Genomic DNA, 25,927 nt, shown 5'->3' with positions numbered 1-25,927 from the left:
TATTACATATTAGAAAATAGAATAAATATTACATAGTTAACTCATGGCACAGCAGGACTAAATCTGCCCTTCTCTTACACCATAAGATTTGTAGCTGTATTGAATATTAACTGTTGCCATGTTAGTGATGACTCAAAAGAGTAGTCTGTCATATTCTATGTTAGGGGTTTTTTTCTTTTTTTTGATGACCCATAATGTGACTTCTGTTTGCCACGTTTTAAAAAAAGTATTTTTCTAGTCCAGAAACAGGAGCTATTCTAATCTGTATGGTTGTCTATTATTTTAGGCAGAAGATTGCAGGCTGTGTCACTTTTTCCATGAGATATGGGTTATTTTCTGTATACAAATTGCACAAACAGAAAGCAAGTCCAGGGTCATGATGAAGCCTTGGGTCTGTCTGTATGTCAACATGTCTATGGGAATGTAGCAACCTATCTTTTCAAGGAAAATTCATCTAGCAATTGCAGATAGTGTGATCCAGTATTATTGAGGTAAGAACAGAAATGAATTTGTTAAAAAAAGAAATCAGAATTCTATGCTTGCATTATGGTTTTAGGTTGACTTAAAGTCACATTTCAGTGTATTTAATGGAAATATTTTCTATTTGAATTAAGTAATTCTGATTGTTTTTCCATGAGGTGGAAATTCCAGTAGGGTGTGACCTGAAAAAAAAGGCTTGGGCTGAGGTCTGAAAGGTGAGTAGGATTTAATAGGTAAAAAGGTGAGGAGAGAGAGTCTGTGGAGATGCAAGAACATGTGCAAAGGCCCTGTGGCTTGAGAAAACAATCAAGTACTGGATAGTAAAACAAGTAAAGAAGCCCAGTGTGGTTAGAGATGAGAGTATGGAGAAGCATAGGGAGTGGTGAGTTAGCAGAGAGGAAAGGGGGAAGACCACTATGGTTCAGGTCAACTGGGTGAGCTCCCTCTCATCCTGCTGCAGACTCTGAACAAGTGTTTTCTCCTCTAATGCTTTTCTTGATATTCTCCTTTACAAAATTGGCATCTCTAGCCTGGCTGCTCTGCTCTGTGTACATGCTTCTATTCAAGCATTGTTGCACTGTACTGCAATTATTTATTGTTACATATCAGTTTCTATGACGAGACTCTGAGTTTCTGGAGGACAAAAATCATGCAATAGTTATGCTCTTTCCTCCAGCACCTAGCACAGTGCTTGGCAGATACTAAATATATGTACGTATTTTCCGTATGAATCAATCAGGCTCACTCACTAGCAAACAACATTATTTGTGTTTCCATCACCCAGCAGAAATGGTCTGATCCTATATGGCAAAGTAGTTCAAACCACTTAGTACAAGGAGCAGTCTAAGTACAAAGCCTAATTCAGTTGCAGGAAATGACAGTTTACTAAAATGTTCATTCTAGGAGCTTAGGGACCTGGTCTGTCTGGTTCAACACTCAGTGCTTGGAACAGAGTGCATACAAAGTAGACACCACGAACGTGTTTGCAGAGTGGATAAATGGGTGGGTAAATGTGATGAAAGATCTGAAACCAGAATGCCTTCCTTCCAATCTGGGTTTTGCTAGTGGTTTTTTTTAATGAGGCTGAGTGAATAACTTAGATTGCATAGCCTTATATTCCTCCTCAGTGAAAATTATCTGAAGTGTTATAAAATTCAATGTGAGCCCACAAAAATATCTAAGGGTAAGTGAGTGAAGGCTGCAAAATTACATCTAGTAAATATTCTCTCCATCTAGCCACAACTTCTTGTTCTCACAGAAAGACATTAAATGGCTGTTAATAAATTAGCAAGTCAATTCTAAAGGAATAGTCAATCTAAGCATCAGGTATAAGGGAGCAGGAAAGAAACTTGGGAATAGATTCCGATTGACATATTGTCTGGATTAGTGGTTTTATGACATACTAAGTTAGACTGAGAAAAAAGGCAGATAGTTAAGAAAAATCTAAAGAATGGTTCTGGCAAGGGTGCAACTTTTTTGTTGTAAAAAGAGATACCTTTAAATCGGTATGTCACTGAGTATATATTATGCTAATATTATACCGAGAAAAAAGTAGAGTGAAAATACAAAATTGTCAAATATTAGGAATGAGTTACACAACATAATTACTAACATTTAATTTTACAGTGAGTAAAGTATAGTCACTATGAATTAGAATGAAGCTTCTTTCATTAGACTATTAGTCCCTCGAGAGCAGATATCATGTCTTACTCTATGTTATATTCCCAACACTTATTACAGCCCTTGCAATAGAGGAGAATCGCAACAACATTTGAGAAATGAGTAAATGAAAAGAAAAGGCTGTATGTAGTTCCTTTCTTTCTCATCCTGCTCTTCAGGTTAAATACCATAAATAAAATCCATCCTCGACCCTGAAATTTGAAATAACTTCTTAGAAATATGGGATATCAAAATTATTTTTGCTGAATAGTAAACCGCTCTTTGGCACTTTGGCACTGGGAAGAGGATGCTGTAGATTTGCCTGATGTGTTAGGACAGTTAGTGAGGATTCTATCCAAGCTTTTAAGGAGGGAAAAATAATTGAGTGAGCTAAGAGGAGAGGGGGGCCATAAGGAGAGCTATCCATTCTTTTAAAGCCTGTTGTTAAGAGCTGGACACTGACTTCCCCATTAGGTTTGCACAGGATTGTTGTACAGTTCGGGCTTGTTTTGAACTTGTTTTGTTCCTTCCAAAGAAAATCTGCTGGTGGCTGATGCTTTGCTTCAGATGCTGCTGCCCACACCTGTAAGAAAATAGTTAATGACAATGCCACTGGAGTTCAGCATACTTTTGTAAATGTCAGAGGATTATTGCAATGTATCTTTCTGAACAGGTGGGTTTTAAAATATAGTAACTGTATAATATATAATGTCAAGCTGTGTAACACTAAACAGCTACTGTCCATGATTTAAAAGAGTACAAGAAAGAGGGGAAACCCTCCAGGGTCAACTAATTACCTGTTCTTGAAGCAAACAATCCCTTTTCTTTTCTTTTAAGGATTATGTTTGCTTAGTTTTAGGAGCTTAGGGATTTCATTTTAATAGTTAAATCATGAAGAGAAAAGGTATTATACACTAAATTGAAGAAAGCTATGGAAATTTAATTATGGTTATTAATTTAAATCCAAAGATGGACAAAGTGGCACCATTAACCATCACCAACAAAATATCACCTTTGCCACAGAGATTGCATAATGGTGAGACCACTGGTGCTGAGCTGCAGCCTGTCTGGGTAAATGAGCTCTTCCCGCACGATTCTAGGTCACAGTATTTCTACCCTACTCACCGTTACTGTGGAGTTGGCTTGCATTATGATATTTGGAAGGAATCGGTACAAACAGATTATTTGTCCATTCACATTTTGCTGGAGAATATGATCTCCAATCTCCAGTTCTTTGTCAAGGGAAGAGTTAATGAGCTTCACGAATAAACCCTTGACATTCACTTCAGCTATTTTAATGTCTCCCAGAGCACTAGAAAGTAAAACACTAGGATTATAAAGTGACTTCAGAGAAGCATGTCTTTAGCTTACTTTAAGAACGGAATAATAAATATGTTTTGGAAGTTGTTCCTAAGCTATATATTTTATTGGACAAATTCTGTATAGAAATAGTGTGTTTTGTTACGTAAGACAAATGGCTTGATCTCTTTTTTCTGTTTGTGCAATAAAATGATCTATTTCACATAAAATAATTAAAGAAAACTTTAAAAGAGCTGTAAGTGTCAAGGTATAAATGCCATAGGAAGATGTGATTATCATTATTTAAATTTCCTACTGTTCATCATAACACCATTGAGACATGAAATTCTCAGTAGGTCAAGAGGAAAGTTAAACCCTTTAGTTTATTTCTGATACAGTTACTGTGAAGATGAATAGCAACTATGTGCTTAAAAGAATTCTGCAAAGTTAAAACATTATAGGAATATAAGATGGTGGTTTTTTCCTTCTACCATGTGTTGACAACTTAGTATGTAGCAGGGACCAGGCTAAGCATTTAGATATTAGCATTTTTCAGAGTGTGGGTCACAACCTGTTAGTATGTTATGAAATCCCTTTAGTGGGGTAGGGCCATCATTTTTAAAATGAAATATACCCATACCAACAATTGTAACCAATACTTATTATGTGCCAAGCACTTTAAAAAAGATTATATCTGCATCTATACCTTCAATTTCATATCAACAATTCCAAAATCCAAAAAGGTCTGAAAATACAAAAACTTTTATTTATTTATTTATTTTTAATTGCAATAACATTGGATTATAACATTATAGAGCTTTCATATGTACATCAATATATTTCGAATTCTGTGCAGATTACATCATGTTCACCACCCAAAAACTAATTACAGTCCATCCCCTCACATGTGAGCCTAATCACCCCGTTTGCCCTCCCCCCCTTTCCCTATGGTAACCACCAGTCCAATCTCCATTGCTATGTGTTTTTTTGTCGTTGTTTTTATCTTCTACTTATGAGTGAGATCATGTGGTATTTGACTTTCTCCCTCTGACTTATTTCACTCAGCATAATACTCTCAAGCTCCATCCATGTTGTCACAAATGTCCAGATTTCATCATTTCTTATGTCTGAGTAGTATTCCATTGTGTATAAATACCACATCTTCTTTATCCATTCCTTCCTTGAGGGGCACCTAGGTTGCTTGCAAGTCTTGGCTATTGTGTATAGTGCTGCAGTGAACATAGGGGTGCAAGTATTTTTATGCCTTTGTGTTTTCAAGTTCTTTGGATAAATACCCAGCAGTGGGATAGCTGGATCATATGGTAGATCTTAATTTTCTGAGGGTACTCCATACTGCTTTCCATAGTGGCTGCACCAGTTTGCACTCCCACCAGCAGTGTACAAGGGTTCCCTTCTCTCCACATCCTCTCCAACATTTGTTGTTTCCTGTCTTGTTAATTATAGCCATTCTGACCGGAGTGAGGTGATACCTCATTGTAGTTTTGATTTGCATTTCCCTGATAGCTAATGATGTTGAGCATCTTTTCATATGCCTGTTGGCTGTCCGTATATCTTCTTTGGAGAAATCTCTGTTCAGATCCTTTGCCCATTTTTTAATTGGATTGTTGAGCTGTATGAGTTCTTTGTATATTTTGGATATTAACCCCTTATCTGATATATGGTTTGCAAATATCTTCTCCCAATTCTTAGGTTGTCTTTTCGTTTTGTTGTTGGTTTCCTCAAAGAAATGGAAAGATAGTCCGTGCTCTTGGATTGGAAGAATTAACATCGTTAAAATGTCCATACTTCCTAAAGCAATCTATATATTCAACGCAATCCCTATCAAAGTTCCAACAACATTTTTCGCAGAAATAGAACAAAGAATCCTAAAATTTATATGGAACAACAAAAGACCCCAAATAGCCAAAGGATTCCTGAGAAAAAAGAACAAAGCTGGAGGTATCACACTCCCTGATTTCAAAATATACTACAAACCATTTATGATAAAAACTCTAAATAAAATGGGTATAGAAGGAAAATACCTCAACATAATAAAGGCCATATATGACAAACCCACAGCAAATATCATTCTGAATGGAGAAAAACTGAAAGCTATCCCTCTAAGAACAGGAACCAGATAAGGATGCCCACTGTCACCACTCTTATTTAACATAGTATTGGAAGTCCTAGCCAGAGCAATCAGGCAAGAAAAAGAAATAAAAGGGATCTACATTGGAAAAGAAGAAGTGAAACTGTCAATCTTTGCAGATGACATGATTTTATATCTAGAAAACCCTAACGATTCCACTAAGAAACTTTTAGAAACAATAAACGCATACAGTCAAGTCGCGGGATACAAAATCAATGTACAAAAATCAGTTGCGTTTCTATACACTAACAACGAAGTAGCAGAAAGAGAAATTAAGAATACAATCCCATTTATAATTGCAACAAAAAGAATAAAATACCTAGGAATAAACTTAGCCAAAGAGGTGAAAGATCTGTACACCGAAAACTATAAAGCATTGTTGAAAGAAATCGCAGAAGACACAAAGAAATGGAAAGATATTCCATGCTGTTGCATTGGATAAATTAACATCGTGAAAATGTCCATATTTCCTAAAGAAATCTATAGATTCAATGCAATCCTTATCAAAGTTCCAACAGCATTTTTCACAGAAATAGAACTAAGAATCCTAAAATTTATATGGAACAACAAAAGACCCCGAATAGCCAAAGGATTCCTGAGAAAAAAAAGCAAAGCTGGAGGTATCACACTCCCTGATTTCAAAATATACTACAAAGCCATAGTAACCAAAACAGCATGATACTGGCACAAAAACAGACACACAGATCAATGGAACAGAATCAAGAGCCCAGAAGTAAACCCACACGTTTATGGACAGCTAATATTCGACAAGGGAGCCAAGAGTATACAGTGGAGAAAGGAGAGTCTCTTCAATAAACGGTGTTGGGAAAACTGGACAGCCACATGCAAAAGAATGAAAGCAGACCATTCCCTTACACCATGCACAAAAATCAACTCAAAATGGATTAAAGACTTGAATGTAAGACCCGAAACTTCTAGAAGTAAACATAGGCAGTACACTCTTCGACATCAGTCTTAGCAGCATATTTTCAAGTGCCATGTCTGACCAGGCAAGGGAAACGAAAGAAAAAAATGAACAAATGGGACTACATCAAACTAAAAAGCTTCTGCACAGCAAAGGAAACCATCAACAAAAACTTTTTAAAAAAACACATTGGAAGCAAAATCTGACCTGAATTCCTTTGGTGGCAAAAACCTGATGTGAAAGTGAGGGGAGGCTATTTATAGACTTCATGCATGGCTTGTATGAATATTCATAAGTTTGTCTGTGGAAAGATTAATGTTTGATTTTGGATACTTCTCCAAGCCCTGATGGGGTGTTATGTAATATATGTTCCGTTATCATATTACTTTCCTAAAATATCCCAAATTCTGAATTTAGAAACAAAGTCCCCAAATATTTCATAATATTTTAGTAAATATTTTAGAAAATATTTTCATAATATTTTAGTAAATATTTACTAATGAGTAGACTCATAGTAACTCAGTTATTTCTTACAATAGGCTCCGTATTTCTTATTGAAGGTCACAGTCAAAAAACTGAAGAACACTGTACTATCTCATTTAATTCTCACAACAACCCAGTGAGACAGGCACTATTTTTAGCTTCATTTTATAGATAAGGAAACTGAGGTGTAGAGGGATGAATTTCTATGTCCAGGGTCACTCAATAAACGGTAGAGCTTACTCTTCTATCTCACTCAACTAGTAAAATCTCAAAAAGGTTTGATCCAACCATTCAGATTGTTTAAATTCTGTATATACCCTGGTGGCTGAGCACTGCTAGAAAACACACACACCCCTACATACAAACACACGCACACACACATTGCTGCCACCAAGTAAATGAGTGACCTCCGCCTACACCTGGGCCCTTGGTGATTCCCTTAGTAATTGGCAGCAAGTTGTGTTCTTCATGAGGCAAGCCAGCACCTTCTGCAGTTCCCTCAACCATGTTCAAATCCCTGCCCCAAATTTCTAGCCTCACTCTCAGCAAATGATCTCACTAAGAAAATAGGGCCATCACCAACAAACACATGAAAAGATGTTTAACAGCACTAATCATCAGGGAAATGCAAATCAAAGCTACACTAAGATACCACCTTATGCCTGTTGAAATGACTATAATCACTAAGACTAAAAATAACAAGTGTTGGACAGGGTGTGGAGAGAAGGAAACCCTCATACACTGCTGGTAGAATGCAAACTGGTGCAGCCATTATGGAAAACAGTATGGAGATTCCTCAAGAAACTAAAACTCCTGTCTTTTGCAACCACCAATATATTCTCTGTGTCTCTGAGTTCTGTGGGCTTTTTTATTTTTTAGATTCCACATACAGGTGAGATTGTACTGTGTTTGTCTTTCTTTAACTTATTTTACTTAGCATAATGCCCTTGAGGTCCATCTATGTTGCCACAAATGGCAAGATTTCATTTTTTATGGCTGAATAATATTCCATTGTCTATCTGTCTATCCATCACATTTTCTTTATCCATTTATTTACCGATGGACCCTTAGGTTGCTTCCATATCTTGGCTACTTAAATAATGCTGCAATGAACATGGGAGTGCATATATCTTTTCAAGGTAGTGTTTTCATTTTCTTTGGATAAATACTCAGGAGTGGGATTGCTGGATCATATGGTAGTTCTATTTTTAAATTTTTGAGGAACTGCTATACTGTTTCCCGTAGTGGCTGCACAAATTTACCTTCCTGCCAACTCAGTTTTTGTCTTAATGTCTCTGTGGTATTTGCCTCTGCCAGATGTGTCCTCTTTTTTTAGAACTCCTCTCCTTGTTTCCCCAAAACAAGTAACAAAACAAATAACTCCTCTCCGTTATTTCCCTTCTATCAGTCTGGTTGCTCCTTTTCAGTCTTTTTTTCAGATTTCTCTTCCTTCATCCATGTCTCAGATGTTGATCCCTGGAATTCTGTCCTTAAGCCTCTTTTATTCGGATTATACTCTATATGTGTGATATCACCCATCAACAGGGCTTCAATAGCCATTAATACACTGGCGAATGCTAAATTGAAATCTCTTGCCCAGACTTTCCTGCTGAGCTTCAGACCTATAGAAATTAATGACAAGACCTCAAAGATACTTCTCAATCAACGTGACCAAACTGAACTCATTATTTTGGAAGAATGGGAAACCTATTCCAGTGAATCGTATCATCATTTATCCTGTAGGCCATGCCTGAAACTTCCATTACTTTCCTGCTCTCTTATCCTTCTTGCCTTCTCTGGGACCAAGTTCTATTGATTCCACCTCTTTAGTATCTTCTATGTCCATCCTTAGTATCTCCTTCTCTTCATCCCTACTGCTGCTATCTTCATTTGGCTCTCATCAGCTCTACATGACATTGTAACAGTGTCCTAACTGGTTTCTCCAGTCTTTCCCCAACCTAACCATTCTCCATTTTGCTTCCAGAGCAATCTTTGTTCAAGGATAAATCCTTCAATGTCTGATCATTTCCTTCCAGAGAAAATGCTGACTTCACAGCAGGGAAACAATGCCCTACATAATCTGTCAGTCTCTTTAATCTCTTTTTCCTTACTTCTTACCTTTGCTTAAACTGCAACCACAAAAATTTCCCAGAAGACTTGTGATAATTCATGCCATTGCATGCTTCACCTACTGCCTAAGCATGGGCTCCTCCCTCTTGGTGTTCCCCATATCCTTACCAAGACTTGAAATTGTCAAGCTTCTTAATACTTTCAATATCATGGATACAAAATGGTATCTCATTTGTTATTTTAATTTACTTTTCTCTGATTATAGTGCAGTTGAATAAGCTACTTATTGCCACTCAGTTTTCTTCTTCTTTCAATTACCTGTTGATATCACTTTGTCCACTTCTTTACGGTTGTTTTACATTTTATGGTTGATTTATAGTATATAATTTAAATATATATACATATTTTTGGAGGAAGAACTGTACGGTATTAAATGGGTATTATTCATGTTATTCTAAGTCTGCTATATTGGTGATAATTTATTATGGCAGCAGTAGAAAACTAATATACACCTCTTATGAATTTTAGAATCACTGTGCTAGAAGTGTTGTCATTAGTTTTGATCCCAATGCCCTCACTGAAGATTTATTCCAGAGCTTTCTGTCTTCTATTTTTCTGTTGATAAACCAACTACCAATCATTTTGTTGTTGCTTTGGAGGTAAATGTCTTTTTGTCTGGCTGACTAAGGTTTTCCTTATGTCTTCTGTTTTAGAAATTTTCCTATGATGTACTTAGGGTCTTTTTTTTTTTTTCTGTCTTTTGTCTTCCTGGGAGTTGATAGTGCTTCTTGTACCTGTGGCTTGATGTCTTTCATTAGTTTGGGAAAATTTTCTGCTGTACTCTACCAATACTATTCTACCTCAATCTTTCTCTCCTCTCCTTAAGTGACTTCAATTACAAGTAGTCATATTTTTAAAAAATATTTCTCTATTTGTCCTTATGCTTGTTTCCCTTTTTTCTAATCTCTTTGCTCTCTATAATTCAGTCTAGATATTTTCTTCTGAGAATGTTCCAGTTCAATAATTCTCTCTTCTGTTGCATCAAATCTATTGTTAAACCCATCTACTTCTGAAACAGTAATTTCTGTTATTGGATTTTTCATTTCTAGAATTTCCAATTGTTTCTTTTATTTTTAGTTTCCAGTTCTATGCTAAAATTTTTATGTTGTCATTTAATTCCTTGAATGTTTTAGTCATTGTTATTTTAAAATCCTTGTCAGATAACCATAATATCTGGATCACCTGTGCCTGTTTTTAGTGTCCATTTTTAATCTTAGTTTTTGGTCAACTTTTATCTTTTGTATGCCTTGCTATTTTTGACTTATTGTTAGTATTACAGACAAAAAATTGCGGAGATAATTTAAGTCTCTGTATAGTGTTTTCTCAATCCAGAGAGGATTTCCTTTAGCTTCTTGCAGCCACCTAAATTGGGGGAAAATCACTTTATTCCAATCAGGATGTGAAATGATTTAGCACTAGGCTTTGGCCCCAGTCAAGCTGGCCTGTTTTGAATATAGCCTTGCTATTGGGTGTACCCTTCACAGTTTCAACTGAAAGCCTGGGGTATTTATCAGTGACCCTCATTCTTGACAGACTGTGAGTGACAATTTTTTTCACCCGGTCTTATGAGACTGTCAAAATCTCTGATTAACTTCTCAGCCTCTTTAGCTGCTGCTTTCAAACTGACAACTGTTTTGAGGAGAAAAGTGGCTCCAAATGCCAGGCTATCACTCTGAGTTTCCTCTTTGAGAAGAGGAATTGTGAGAAAAAAGGATGTAAACATCTATGGAATCTCGATATACATCACCAAACTGCCTTTATAATAGTGGACTCACTTTATACTCCCACTGCATTGGATGAAAATTCCATTTTGTAGAGGTTCACTTTTGAGCAATTTATATACCTATTTTTTTCATTTGCATTACCATTATGGTTCTTACTAAATTGTGGATATAACATTTTACTCTTCTTTCACATCCCTAGAATTCCTCTATGACATTCTCATCCTACTGTTATTGCATTCTCTGTGGGATGTTTTCATTTTTTGACAGAATAACTTTTTTGTTTTTTAGACTTACTTTTTCTGCCTGGGGAGATGAGTTTTGCTTTTAAATAGATAAGACCTTAGAATAGCTCACTTATCTGTTTGTTATCATACTTGTGATTGAATAGGTACAATTGCTTTTCAAAAATCTTTCTTTGTTGAAGTAAACTGGTTATTCATTGATAATAAATTTTTATTTTATGCATATAAGTAGAAGAAACTAGCTTATCTGAAAGAAAAAATAGCGTTGTCCATATCAGGGCTAGTCACTTCATTTGCCTTCCTTTTGATATAAGGCCAAAAGCTACAGGAAAATACTTCAAACAATACACGGAAATTCACAGAGGCAAGACTGTTAATCTACTATCACACAGCCTTTAGTAGCTATCTTTTTCTCTTTCCAATAAGCCTTACCATTTTTCTCTAGTAGGAAAGTAACTTGAGACCTCTGCTTGTAAGGATGAGAGTATAGAGAGATGTACCCATCATTCTGTCATAGCCTTTTCATGGGCTTGATTTGTAAAGAGATTGAAGAGACACATGGCTATGTCACTTTTTAAAAAACAATCAGCTTCCATTATTTAAGCTCTGATTTATTGAGTTGTTGAGTTCTCTTTTATAACTCCATGCTACTTATCTGCCTTTAGATTTCTGCTGCTTTAAAGTTTTCTAAAATTATCTTTAGAGTTTCAGTTCTTCCAGTAAACATCTACCTAACATTATTTACACAGATTGGAATCTGTGTTTATAGTTGGGCAGGGGTGGGGTGAGGACTAGTGAGGATGCAGCATTTAGGACCTCCTAAATTTATAAAAGGCAAACTTGGGATGACTCAGGGAACTTGATTCAGTCCATTGGTACTACAAAAGGAAAGCCTTTAGACTGAAAGTTTTGGTGATAAATCTTTAATGTAAAGGAGAGTTAAGTTAGTACATCACTACCACTAGGTTCTAAGTCATCCAAAGGAAGAATAAATGGGATTAGTCTAACTCAGAGTCTTGTTGGAATATGAGTAGATTTATAACATCATAAGATGTTTAGGGTCAGAACTGTTTATGTAGTTATCATTATTTTGTGAGGCCTATCTCAGTCCATAACTTAGTATCATCCTGACTCTAGACTTATAGAATGCAGAATTACCTAGGGGCAGAGATGGAGGATGGGTGGGACAATAGCCTTCTTAATATAAATTGGTCAATCCTAGGCAATGAGAACTGAACTTGCAGCTAAGATATGGTCTCAGATGTAGGGAGAAAGACCATGTAAAACTAGTGAAAATTATAATAATGTCTCTATCTTGTTTCTTGTTTGCCTGCTAACTCATTTTTCCTCCTGCTGGAAGATTTTAAACATCCCTAAAAATTTGGAAAAAATATATGAACCAATGCTTTTCAAGATATTGGACACTGGCCAATGAAGAACAATGATCCCTGAGTGAGAGGAAACAAATGAGGCAAGTTTTAAAATTTCCCCAGATTATTGCCTTGAGAGAGTTTCCAGGCTGCATTACAGAGAAGGGAAACCAGATAGAGCTTGGTGAATTCTCCAACTTGAGGAAATGGAGCTGAGAGCCTGGGGAGACCAAGGTGGCAAGAGGTCACAGGCAGAGTATTGGAGAGGAGAATGCTGGATAAAGAGAATTCTGGAGATTTTCAGAAGGTCCCTTTTGAGTATTCAGCAGAGGATTGATCAGCACATGCATCTGAGTAAACTCTCTAAGACTAGAGAAAAAGACTACTTGAAAGGATTAAGAAGAGCAGTACTCAGAACTCACACAGGATCAGGAAGAGGGCCTATTCCCCTCAGCCAGACTGAAAAACCTCATAATTCATGGGGCATTGTGTAGAGCACTCATATGGTCTTTCCTCAGTAGTGAGAAGTAATTAACCTTAGACTAGACATTGCTCTGCATCCACCTAACAAATTTTAAAGGCAAGTCCCAAAGCCTCAAACTATTTCCAAGTATCTTAATTTCATTCTACAACAAAGCTCAAGAATATTTATAGGAATATAAAAATATTCCAGTACCCAAACATAGTAAAATTCACAATTTCTGACATCTAATAAAAAATTACCAGGCATGCAAATAAATTGGAAAATACAACCCATAATAACAGGAGAAATAAACAAATCAAAACTGACACAGAACTGGCAAAGACATTAGAAATAGCAGAAAAGGAAAAGTCCTTGTAACTGTATTCTGTAAGTACAAAAAAGCTAGAGGAAAGATTGAACATGATAAGTAGAGACATGGTTGAGATGAAAAATACACTGGATGTGATTAACAGCAGATTAGTCATTTCAAATGAAAAGATTAATGAACTTGAAGACATAGTGATAAATATTATCCAAAATGAAACACACTAACCAAAAGGGAAATTAAGAAAACACTCCCATTTACATTAAGAACAAAAAGAGCAAAATACTTTGGTATTAACTTAACCAAAGAAGTGAAAGCCTTGTAAACTGAAAACTACACAACGTTGATGAAAGAAACTTAAAAAAGACACAAGTAAATGAAAAGACATTCCATGTTCATAGATTGGAAGATCTAATATTGTCAAAATGTTTATTCTACCCAAACCAATCTAAAGATTCAATGCAATCCCTGTCAAAATCCCAATGACCTTTTTTTTTTTAACATTAGTTGAACAAACAATCCTGAAATTCATAATGAACCACAAAAGACCTCAAATAGCTAAGGCAATCTTGAGCAAGAACAAAGCTGGAAGGATCTTACTTCCTGACTTCAAATTATACTACAAAGCTAAAATAGTTAAAACAGTATGGTTTTATAAGCAGACATATAAACCAATGGAACAGAATAGAGAACCCCAAAACAAACTTATACATTTTTAAATTATATAAATTTCAGGTGTACAGCATTATAATTCGACATCTGTATACACCACAAAGTGATCACCGCCACAAATCTAGTTACCATACATCACCATACAGTTGACCCTCTACAATTTTTATGTCAATGATACCACAATAAAGCTGTTAAAAAAGAAAACTGAAGGAAGAATACATCACAAGCAGATCCATACAACAAGAAATGTTTTAAAAAGTCCTTTTCAGATAGTAGAATAATTATACTAATGGAAACATGACTTATAGACCAAAAGAAAAAAAGGCACTGAAAAGCAGTGAAGACATATAAGGGTAAATATATAAGATATTTCTCTTATCATCTAAATTTCTTTTAAAATTTGATTATTTAAGCAAAAATAATTATGAATTATGGGATTTATAACATATCTAGAAGTAAAATACCTGACAGCAAAAGCACAATGGCTGAGAGGAGAGAAATGAAAGTGTAGTATTATAAGTAGTATTACACTATGTGAAGTGATATAATAGCACTGGTGGTTTGAAGGTGGTTGTGATATGCTCAAGATGTATCCTGTAAACCTGGAAGGAACCACTAAAATGACAGTTATAGCTAATCAGCCAACAATGATGATAAAATGGAATCATTAATAATACTCAATTAATTCAAAAGAAGACAGGAAAAGAAGAAAAAGAGAACAAAGAGCATTGGGACAAATAGAAAATAAATAGCAAGATAGTAGACTTAATTTTAACCATATTAGCAATTGCTTTAAATAAAAAATAGTTTAAATGCTCAAGTTAAAAGACAGAGAATGTCAGATTGGATAAAAGAGCAAGTCCCACCTACATGCTACCACAGAACATGCCCTTTAAATATAAAGACGTCAATAGGTTAAAAGTAAAAGGGTAGAAAAAGATATACCATACTAACACCAGTAAAAAGAAAATTGAAGTAGCTATATTAACGTCAGACATACTAGATTTCTGAGCAAAGAATAATGCCAGGGATAAAGATATAGATTGACATAGAGAGCAATTCATTAAAAGGATATAACAATCCAAAATGTTTGTGCACCTAATAACAGAGCTTCAAAATACGTGAAGCAAAAAATGATAGAACTGCAAAGAGAAATCAACAAATCCACAATTATAGTTAGAGATTTTCACATCCTTTTCTCAATAATTGATAAAACAAATAGACATAAAATCAGCAAAAAGGGGCTGGCCCCGTGGCCGAGTGGTTAAGTTCGCGCGCTCCGCTGCAGGCGGCCCAGTGTTTCGTTAGTTCGAATCCTGGGCGCGGACATGGCACTGCTCATCAGACCACGCTGAGGCAGCGTCCCACATGCCACAACTAGAAGAACCCACAACGAAGAATACACAACTATGTACCGGGGGGCTTTGGGGAGAAAAAGGAAAAAATAAAATCTTTAAAAAAAAAAAAAAAAAAAAATCAGCAAAAAGACAGTAGACTTAACACCATCAACCAATTTGACCTGATTGACCACTCAACAACAGCAAAATATATGGCTTTTATAAGTGCACCCAGAACATTTACAAGATAGACAATATCTTGGCTATAAAACAAGTCTCAATACATTTAAAAGGACTCAAGTCATGCAAAGTATGTTCTTTGACCACTATGGGATTTTATTAGAAATCAATAACAAAAAGATATCTGGAATATCATTGGAACTGGAAAACCTGTAAGATATTTGGGAAGTAAATAATATACTTCTTATTAATCAAAGATCAAAGAAATAAAAATGGAAATTACCAAGTATTTTTTAACTGAATGAAAACAAATATTCAACATATCAAAATTTGTGGGATGCCACTAAAGCTGTACCTAGGGGAAAATTTATAGTACTAAATGCTTATATTAGAAGGAAAAAAGGTGTCAAATCAATGCTCTCAACTTCCACCTTGAGAAACTAGAAAAAGAAAAGCAAATGAAACCTAAAGTAGGCAGGAGAAAGGGAATATAGATCAGAATAGAAATCAATGAAATAGAAAACAAAACAAAAAGAATTATAGAAAATCAATGAAACCAAACACTGGTTCTTTGAGAAACTCAATAAAAATGATAAGTGGTGGGCAAGAGTGATCAGATGTGACCAATATCAGCAACAAGAAATGTGACATCACTACAGATTCTATAGATTCTAAAGGATAATAAGGGAATATTGTAAAGAACTTTATGACAACAAATCTGACAACTTAGATGAAAATAGGCAAATTCCCTGGAAGACACAAACTACTCTAGTTCACACAAGAAAAAGTAGGTAACCAGAATATTCTGATACCTATTTGAAAGAAATAGAATTTGTAGGTAAAAATCTTCCTGCAAAGAAAATCCAAGCTCAGATGGCTTCACTGGTGAATTCTATAAAACATTTAAAGAAAAAATAATATTACTTCTACACAAACTCTTCTGGAAAAAGAGAAGAGAAGGGAATATATTACAACACATTCTATGAGGTGAGCATTACCCTGATATCAAAGCAGACGAAGACATTACAGGACAAGAAAACTACACACCAATATTTTTCACAAACGTAGATGTAAAAGTTTGAAAGAAAATTTTAGCCAATCAAATTTAACAATATATTAAAATGGTAAACATTATGACCAAATGAAGTTTATTCCAAGAGTTCAGGGTTGCTTTAACATTAAGAGAAAAAAAAAACATATGATCATCTCAATAGATGTATAAAAAGCATTTGACAAAATCCAATTCATAATCTTCTGAATCACACTCCTGTTACTCTTTTGTTTGAAACTTTCCCGGTGCTTTCCATTGCCTGTAGTGAAGTCCACACTCCTGTCTGGTATTCAAGACTCATTGTGATCTGGTCCCAACCCTGGCGCCTACAACCATGTTACACCTATTTGTGCGCTGCTTAGTGTAGCCATGCTGTAAAATGCCTTGTACCCAGTCTTAGCTTTTCTGCTTCCTTCACTTGTTTATTCTGCTCCTTTGCTCTTGGCTGGTGCTTCTCAACCCTAGCTGTCCATTCGAGTTACTATAAGATGTTTAAAAAAAATGATACCCAATTCTACCACTAGAAATTCTGACTCGAAGAGTCTGGAGAAGGAACAGGACATTAAAAACTTCCCAGGTGATTCAATTGTGTAGGTAGTGTTGAGAAAAAATGGTCTAGAATATTCTCACATTCTCCAAATTTGCACATCCAAAATTTACTTGTCTTTCTAGAATATTCTAGATGATAACTCTTTCACAAAATCTTCCCAGATCATCCTCAGCTGGAAGAAAGCTTTCCTCTGAATGCCTCAATAATTTATTTGACTCTCTCTTGATCCTTACCTGCAGGTCTTCCCTGATATATCTGAGTGAAAGTTCTTAAAACCATATTCATGTCTTTTTTGAATTTTTACACCAAATGAGTCATCATTTTTGACATGGTAGGTACTGAATGAATAATTTGATGAAGTGTTTTTAGATGGTTTAGAGAACACTTAGGTATTCACCACTGTTAAATGGTAGTAATGGTTGATTTTAGGAAGTCTGACTAAGGCATCTGAGTTGTCTGACCCTCACTCCTGGCTAACAACTTTCTTTAGTCCTCTAACATCCTCTATCAATGTATGTTTATTACTAACAATTCACAATTCAATCTGTTGTTCATGCATCAAGAAGGCAGGGTTAAGTAAATGCATAGATGAGTCAGCTCTTTAATTTTAGTTCTAATATCAACTTTCTTCTTGATCAATTCTTTTTGCCATAAATACTAACAACCATAAAAATAGATCAGTGAGTTAAAAGTACAACTTTCTCTTTCTGTCTTGAACTCAAAAGCCTAGCTTCTAGAAGAAAAAAAGATACTAAATCCATCTGAATGATTTGCCGATAACAAAAAAAAGGTCTTTGAATAATAGAGTTGATTTTATTTGTAGGGATTATGTAGTGCTGTTTTCTCTGGCATCTTTGAAGAATTAACATTCCTTGTTTGGTTCCCTATAAAGTTATATTGATTGCTTTTAACTGCTCAGAACATGAAACAGTTATATTTCAATGAATTGCTTAGGATTTTAGATGAAATCATGGGTCTAACAACAGATTGAAATTTTATTTCCTACTGATTTATTGGTCCTACCCCAACAGAATATACTAAATAGTTCAAATAGAATACATACCTGGATCTAGATTGGCCCACTTCTTCAAGAATCATAGAAAAATGCTTCCAAGTTTTCTCAGCATGGAATGAGTGTGCGTTAAGTTTCTTTGAATCACCAAACAAAGATAGGAAGTAATCCTCTCCTTCTCCAGTCACACCTGGCTCGGGAGCAGTGACTGGCGGAGTATGTTTCTTTGGAATTATGAAGCTGTTGATTCCTTTCAAAGAAACCAAAGAGGGAAGCAACAGAGAGAGAAGTAGATAAAAGGTATTAAAAGAACCCTAAGCCATTATCTTTAGTCTTTGCTTCTGCAAAACTATATTCTTTATACATTTTACTGTCACTGTCAAACTCAATGAAGATAGTTAAAAGCTTAAACCAAAGTCTATAAAATAACCAGTAAGTGATTACTTTTAGTGACACTCAATTCCTAGAGGTTATTTCAGTTATCTTAAGCTACCAATTGTATCACCAGCCTGATGACTATTTAACTGATTGTTTAGTTGTACTAGAAGCATCATAAGTTTTTGAGTAGGTAAAGCATTTGAGTCTCTCACATTTGGATATGTTATGTATAAATACAACTTTGTTCTGGTTCACATTAGCTATTCTCCTCAAATTTCTACCTAGAAATTAAAGCTTCAAATGAGTCCTTTTCTACCAATGGTTAGTACTTTTGCCAGGTAAAGACTTAAGTTTCCTCTAATCAACTAAAATATTTATTAGAAAGAAAAAGTAATGCTTAATCAGATTCTAATATTTTCTTGGAAATTTGTTCTTTTAAAATTCTCATCACTAAGATTCAAATACAAAAATGGGTCTCGTGATTTTGCATAGAAAGAATCATGCTGGATAAATCTAATGATGTGTTTGCAAAGAGAGAGTAACACTAAATAGAGGCATCATGATGAAGTGGATAGAGCAGTGCATCTTGGATTGAGGCAGATGTGCAACTGTATCCCCACTCTGCCATTTACTAAGCCAACTGATTTAAACTTTCCAATTCTCAGTTTTCCTGAACATAAGATATAGATAATACTACATTGTGTAAGGTGATGCGAGGATTGAAGACAATGTAGGTAAGTGTCCATCACTGCGTCTCGTGTTTAGCAGGTACTCAATAAATGATAGCTGTTATTGTAGTACAAGGGGTTTGTTTAATGTGACTCTGGGTCCAAAATCATGAAAGGATTAAGACAATCTAGAATTTTCTTTATATTCTTGTATCTTTAACAAAACCAAAGCGATGTGAAAGGTGGAGAGTAAAAATGCATAGTTCCTAAAGAGGATTCCTTAAAGTGTTTTGTTTAGGAGAAATATTTGGAATTAAATCAGTTCATTCTCAGTCAAGTATTTACTTAATCCTTAAATTTCTTTGGGGAAGGAAAATATATAGTATCCTTTTTAACAGTACATTCTGAGGGATGAAAACCTTTGTATTCTAAAAGGAAAGGAGATGCATTAATTTTAGTCCCAGTACTTATTTCATCTGAAGGAACAGATGGCAATGAACAAAATGCAACAAGTCTCAGTAGACCCAGACATCTATCTACAGAAGCAGAATCCACAGTAACTGAAGAAGACTGCATCCTGGCTCAAGCCTCATCTTGCAAGGGGAAGCCACTACATTTTGGGTTTTCCCCCTAATACGAGGAGCTTTCACAATTTAACTGAAATATGGAACATATGCCATGATGATATAGTGCCAACGGATGACACATTCCCTCGCTAGATGTAAAATTTGTATTTGCACTTTTAAGCATATGGATTTTGGTCATTGCTAACAGTCAGTGTGAACGTAGGAGGCTTTGAAAAATGTATCATAAGCATACAATGAAGTGTAGGGAATATGAAAATAATGGCAGTAGGTCAAAACCCTACTGTATCCTACATATAACACTGTGTCAAAGGCTTAGTAAAATACCAGAAGCAAAATGAAATATAGATAAGAAGCAGCCAGACTTTAAATGTCTATACAATGGTAGAGGAAAATGAGGCATCAAATAATCATGTGTGTGTGCGCTACCAATTTTGAAACTTGTCAGTTGACTGGTAATTGAAATATAGACCCAAATCCAGCCTATTCTATGAGAAGGTCCTTACGGATATGTTCAGATTCACAACAAATTTGTATTGAGTACTTGCAATGCGCTAGGAGATTTTCATAAATATCTCATTTAATCCTTAGGATAGCCCCGTGAAGCAGAGATTTTAATCCCCATTTTGCAGTTGTGGAAAATAGGACTCAGAGATGCTAAATACCTTACCTAAGGTCTCACATTGTAGGGAGTAGAATGATAGTTTGGAGCTAGGTCCTTTGCTTCCAAGGACAGTGGTCTTTTTAGTAAACTGTGATAACATACCCTCAAAGTTCCCTCAAATGGTGAGGAACAAACCCACTGCAGCATGGGTGTTGCTGAATGCATTGTTGGCAACCGCCAAAATGTTACTTCTCCCTACCCTGGTACGGTTTTCGTTTTCCTCTCCACCAAATTATTGTTTCTCCCTTTTCTCTCCACCATTTTATTACCTACTTTATTTTTCTTCATTTCTTATCTATCTTTCTCTTCCTTACTTAAGCCCTAAGTCTCCTAAAGGCATAAAATACACAAGACATTGCTTAATCTTTCTGCTAGTGTTCAGAGGAAGCGCAGTTAAGACTACACAGAATTTTAACTATCTAGTAATTCTAGAGCATCTAAGCAGTCAACCCATGAACCATTATTGTAACTCAGGATATTTTAATCATGATGATGATATATTTGGTGACATACATTTATGTGACCTGAATGACTCCAGTGCTAAGATCAATGGTGAGCATAGTCAAGTTACTCTGCATATGACATTAAGAAATTAGTATTATTGGAGACAAATAATAAAATATCATTCTGGCTTCTAGGCACGTAAAGAATCTATTGAACTATATGCTTTAGAAATAGTCTAAAAAATTTGGTACATGTTTTGCTTACCCAAGCTGTTTTCTGATCGGGAATGGCTCACTATAATAGATTTAGACTTTCTTCCAATTGTTGATACAGTTGCTCCACTAATCTGAGGCGTAGACAGAAAGCAACTGAGAGGTGTTTCATTAGATAATGACCATGACCATGACAGTGTTGTAGTATCTGAATCCATCATCTTTGGAAAAAAGTGTACTGAAGAGCGCTGTGTCTTTGGGAGATTGTCATGTGTATCTTCTCTTCTGTGTACAAAAAATTAATATAATAAACTAAGTAAGAAAGTCAAAATGAGTATACTATGAACACAAGAAGCATAAATTATCATTATTACCCAGAGTGCTGCTTTTCAAAGGTATTATGCATCTAATATAAGCACAAGAACATCTTATATGTTTAATTTTAACAGTAGAAATAGAGCACTTTAGTGTCAAGTCAAGACATGCTTGTCTTTTCTTTTTTTGGTGAGCAAGATTGGCCCTGAGCTATCATCTGTTGCCAATCTTCCTCTTTTTCCTTGAGGAAGATTGTTGTTGAGCTAAAATCTGTGCCAGTATTCCTTTATTTTGTATGTGGGATGATGCCACAGCATGGCTTGATGAGTGGTGTGTAGGACCATGCCGGGGATCTGAACCTGCAAACCCCGGGCTGCTGAAGCCAAGCACGTGAACTTAACCACTATGGCACTGAGCTGTCCTCCATGCTTTTCGTTTTTTCTACTTAAAAATCAATAAATCCCTACTGTCGATAATTTTGGAAAAGTATAAAAGTAGGAAGAAGAAAATGAAAATCACCAAAAGGCCACCAAACAAAAATTTTACCATTTCCTCCAAAGCTTTTTAATGCATTTTTATTCAAAATTGAGACTCTATAAACTATTTATGTTCCACTTTTATTACATATTACATCATATTTCCCCTTTCCGTTAACATAAAAAACATGATTATAATGCCTGTTTAATATATCATTGTTTACCACACCTTTTTTCTTTAATTCCTGCTGCTGCTTAACTAATTTTCCTGTATTTATAAAGATTCTAGAGTTAATTTCGGCTTTCAAATACACTCTTCAAATAACTATAAATATAATACACATGTGTACGTGTGTGTGTACTTGTGTATGTATGCATGAACGTTGAAGGGAATAGCAGAAAAGAGGGAGAAGAAAGACAATTTCCAGTTATTTTAAGTAAATCTCACTACGAACAAAGATTTTCTTTTCTTTGTTTTTTATAAATATGAAAGCATTTGTTAACTAGTGCACAACCATTTAAACAAAGTCCCTAAACCACCACACACTTATTTTACAAGTAAACCAACATTCTCATGGCATGGCTCATGCAAAGGCTTATGACAACTCCATTTTGTGAGTCACATTGAGGCTCTTCTGAGGAACCTCAAAGCAATCATGGGTGTGTGTGTGTGTGTGTGTGTGTGTGTGATGTGTGTATGTTTATTGCTTGAATTATGAACAAAGTCCAGGAGTCTGAAACCCTTTGGTTTTCTGAAAAACTGGATAAATGGCCAGCTCAAGCACCCCCTTTCCAGGGTCTCGTGTCTATCCACTGTAAAGCAGGAGTTAAGTGTTTTGCCTCCGTGGATGGTCTCTATTTTGACCTCTTTTTTTCCCCAGAGTTCCTATGAAGTTGTTTTAGCTAGTCTTCTGTTTTTTGGTTTTTGTTTTTTTCCGAATGCTTCCATCAGGGAACACTGGCCTGGAGCTTCCCATCTGCCATCTGGCTGATGTCAGTCTCAATCTCTTTGTTTATCAAGAGGTATTCACAATCATTTTGTCCTACAATTTGTAAGTTCCTTCATCAGATAGATTGTATCTGGAGAGCTTTGTCCTCAAAATCAGACTTCTTTAAATGTACTTCTCAGAAGGCACAGACATCTCAGGCAATTTTTTTAAAAAATATAATTAAATGTCATTGTTTTTGAAAATTGCGTTATGACTAACCCAGTAATTATTAAGCTTGAGCACTTGCCATTCTTCTGATACCCCAGTACTCATCTTTGTCTGGAAAGCTCTAACCCGTGAAGATACACTCTTGAGTATGACTGTGGTGGTAATGGGAAGGGGACTATAAAGGTCGATTGTCAATTTACAAATATTTAATGTCTGTCCAACCCAAGACAGGATCATGTGATGTGACTTCTCCCTGACACTGGCTAGAATAAGCAGGAAAAGTACTTTTCTCTTTTAAAGTTCCTCACATCTGGGTTTCATTACCAACTGGCTATATCTTTTCAGCATGTTCATTTTATAAGCTCCAATTTTTTTTCTTCCTCCGGTAAAACAATAGCGTTTCCAAGTAAATTTGATTCCACAAAAGATTCCCAATAAGCCTTCACAAATGTTGTGATCAAAGAAATCTGGCCTAGGGCCATCGGGTGTTCTCTTTTTATAGTTGAGCAAGAAATTTCTAATGGCTGCACCCCCCTTTGGAAGAGCTGAAACATTGCAGGGAGACGTGTGTGACGTAGAACATTGTCTGAACCCTGCACTCACTGACCTGTTTGACTCCTTTTGGAAGATGATGGAATTTTCCTATCGCTTAGTTAGCTTTCCATTTAGCATATGGAATTTTCCAAGTCCCTTCTTGGTGTTTTGCTTCCTTTGTAATTAATTAGCACTACACCAGGGGCAGTTATAAAAACTCAATTTCAGTGTTACTTCGAGAGATGCTGCATTGGTAATACTGACAACATTCATTTCTCAGATGACTTCTAAGGGCAAATATTTAAAAAATGGGCTTGAACTGAACAGTAAACACAGGTCATCTAGATCCAAAGTAACATTAGCTTTAAATTATGTATACTCGATACTAGAGGTCACTTTTTAGGAAACATTGGAAAACCAATGCTGATGCTTTAGTTGATAGAATGATTTGCATTAGTAGTAAAAATAGGGGGTTGTAGTTTTTATTCAACATCTTCACAGATGTTTCCAAAACTCAAGTTCTCTAGCAATTTTTTGTCCCCACGTTAGTAAAGTGGTTCTAATGAAATTATCTGCAAATTGCCTTGACGTGTAAGATATGAGCTTTGGCATCTCAACCAGATCTGATCTGCTGGAGATCTGTCTAGGTGAATTTTTATGTTACTCAAGGACTGGAACCTTATAAAACAGCGGCTGGGGAAATAGTTGTATGTTATAGTTCACTAATTTTAGAAAATTGTGAGATGGATTCTAGTTCTAACACTTCATAAGACATTTTGAAACAAGAGGTAAAGTACTCCATCGTTATCCTCTCCTCTCATTTGTGTCATTCTTACTGTGCTTGATTGTCCGTTTTGTTTTCCTGCTCATGGCCTTCACTCTGCAGGGCCGCTGAAGTTTCCTGAATGGTGTTCAGGTCTTTCATCTTGGCTGGAAGAGGAGTCTCTTTTCTTTCCTGGGAAAACAAATCATGACATTAGGCAATGAATATAGCTGAGGTTCAAGGCAGATGTTCTTTTTCAAGTGACCTCACCTGTTAATCTACCTTAAAGCATCGGCCAGAATCAATGATTTCTTTACCAAGCTGGTGCCAGAACCAGGATTCTAATGTGAATGTGTAAGTACCGACATAGCCAATAATGATATCGGCTGAGGATATTAGGCAAATCAAGGTGAAGGTGTGTAGCATCCACTGGAAGCAGCTCAAGAGGCAGGGTGGTAACCCAGCAAAGGTACCTTTATGACTACGACTTTCACATCTGGCCAACACTGCCGGTTAGAACACTATGAGGTAATGTCTCCATAGTTACGAAGTTCCAGTCTCTGAACAATTACTATGTTGATGCTGCACCTGCTTTGCAGTTTGCAGACATTAAATAATGTAACTCGCTTTTGGGAGACCCATATATCCCAACAGACAAACTTTGCCACCGAAATGTTTGATATACTATTTTGGATTTCTGAAGGTCAAGGCTGGTATGTCAATGTTGGGGGAATTAATCACTGTTTTGAATTGTTTATTTAAAGTTGTTTTTTCTTTGTGTTTTGTTTTGACAAATCCTCTTTGAACACATGGAAACAGTCAGGCCACGGGAACAGAAAACTTGTATACTTTTAAGGCAAAAGGAAATCTATTGGTAGAAATAGGGAAATCAAAGCCAGGAGACCTAAATTCTTCTCCTAGTTACGCCAGCAGCATGATTCAGAAGAAACTTAATGCAGACTCTACTCTGAGTAAAAAGACCCACTCTTAATGTTTCATGATACTGATGGTATGAGAATAAAATTAACATGTATGAAGTACATAATTGTATACAATAATAAGATATATTAATGATGATAACTACTGGATGAGTAAGTTCACGCAATAGATATTTAAATGAGCATCTACTATGTACTAGGAACAGGCTAGGTCCTATTAATAAACAATTCTTACTTTAAGGAATAATGATAAAATATCTTCCAATTTAGATTCAATACTGGCTTCATCTTGGAATGATGAACAGTATTTAAATAAAAAGGACCATGAACAAATAACTGTTTTAATACATCAAAAGAAAAAGATAAGAAGTACATCACACAATAAGGCAATTAAGCTAGAGGGGGGTAAACATTTGACTGTTTTCTCCATCTCAGAGATGAAGCGCAAATCTTTATCAGTGTTATGGGCCAATTATGTAAATATAGCATCAAGAGATTTATAAATATATACTTAGAAAAGAATTAAAAATGGATTTATTATTTCTTACCACGATCCGAGTTTCCCTAACTCTACCTCTCCAGATGGTTTCCTAGTTGTTAAAAATTTCTCTACTTGAACTACAAATATTAGTATGAGGTCATTACGACCTCATTTGCTTTATCAGAGAGGCTATTCACATTTTTCAACATAGTTTGGAGAAACGAAATTCTGTCAACCGAGAAAAACTTTGGAAAATTTTAAA

At 35.6% G+C, this 25,927-nt stretch overlaps 1 protein-coding gene across 12 annotated transcripts in view; it reads right to left on the bottom strand.

The window, feature by feature from the left end:
* Window positions 1-25,927, bottom strand: part of LMNTD1 (lamin tail domain containing 1) — a 365,312-nt gene that overhangs the window by 16,285 nt on the left and 323,100 nt on the right. For all 12 annotated transcript variants that reach the window (XR_006889733.1, XM_046669396.1, XM_046669406.1 and 9 more), the window contains 5 exons: window positions 24,320-24,438; window positions 21,054-21,286; window positions 18,103-18,301; window positions 3,265-3,451; window positions 2,603-2,722 (listed from right to left, as the gene is read on the bottom strand). Coding sequence is in view for 11 of the 12 variants with exons in the window: in XM_046669396.1 (XP_046525352.1) it covers window positions 2,603-2,722; window positions 3,265-3,451; window positions 18,103-18,301; window positions 21,054-21,286; window positions 24,320-24,438 (858 nt within the window). In the remaining variant the exon portion in view is untranslated. The remainder of the gene's footprint in view (window positions 1-2,602; window positions 2,723-3,264; window positions 3,452-18,102; window positions 18,302-21,053; window positions 21,287-24,319; window positions 24,439-25,927) is intronic.

The sequence above is a fragment of the Equus quagga genome, chromosome 1 (assembly GCF_021613505.1).
Source record: "Equus quagga isolate Etosha38 chromosome 1, UCLA_HA_Equagga_1.0, whole genome shotgun sequence".
NCBI lineage: Eukaryota > Metazoa > Chordata > Mammalia > Perissodactyla > Equidae > Equus > Equus quagga.
This window is presented reverse-complemented; position numbering and strand designations above follow the sequence as displayed.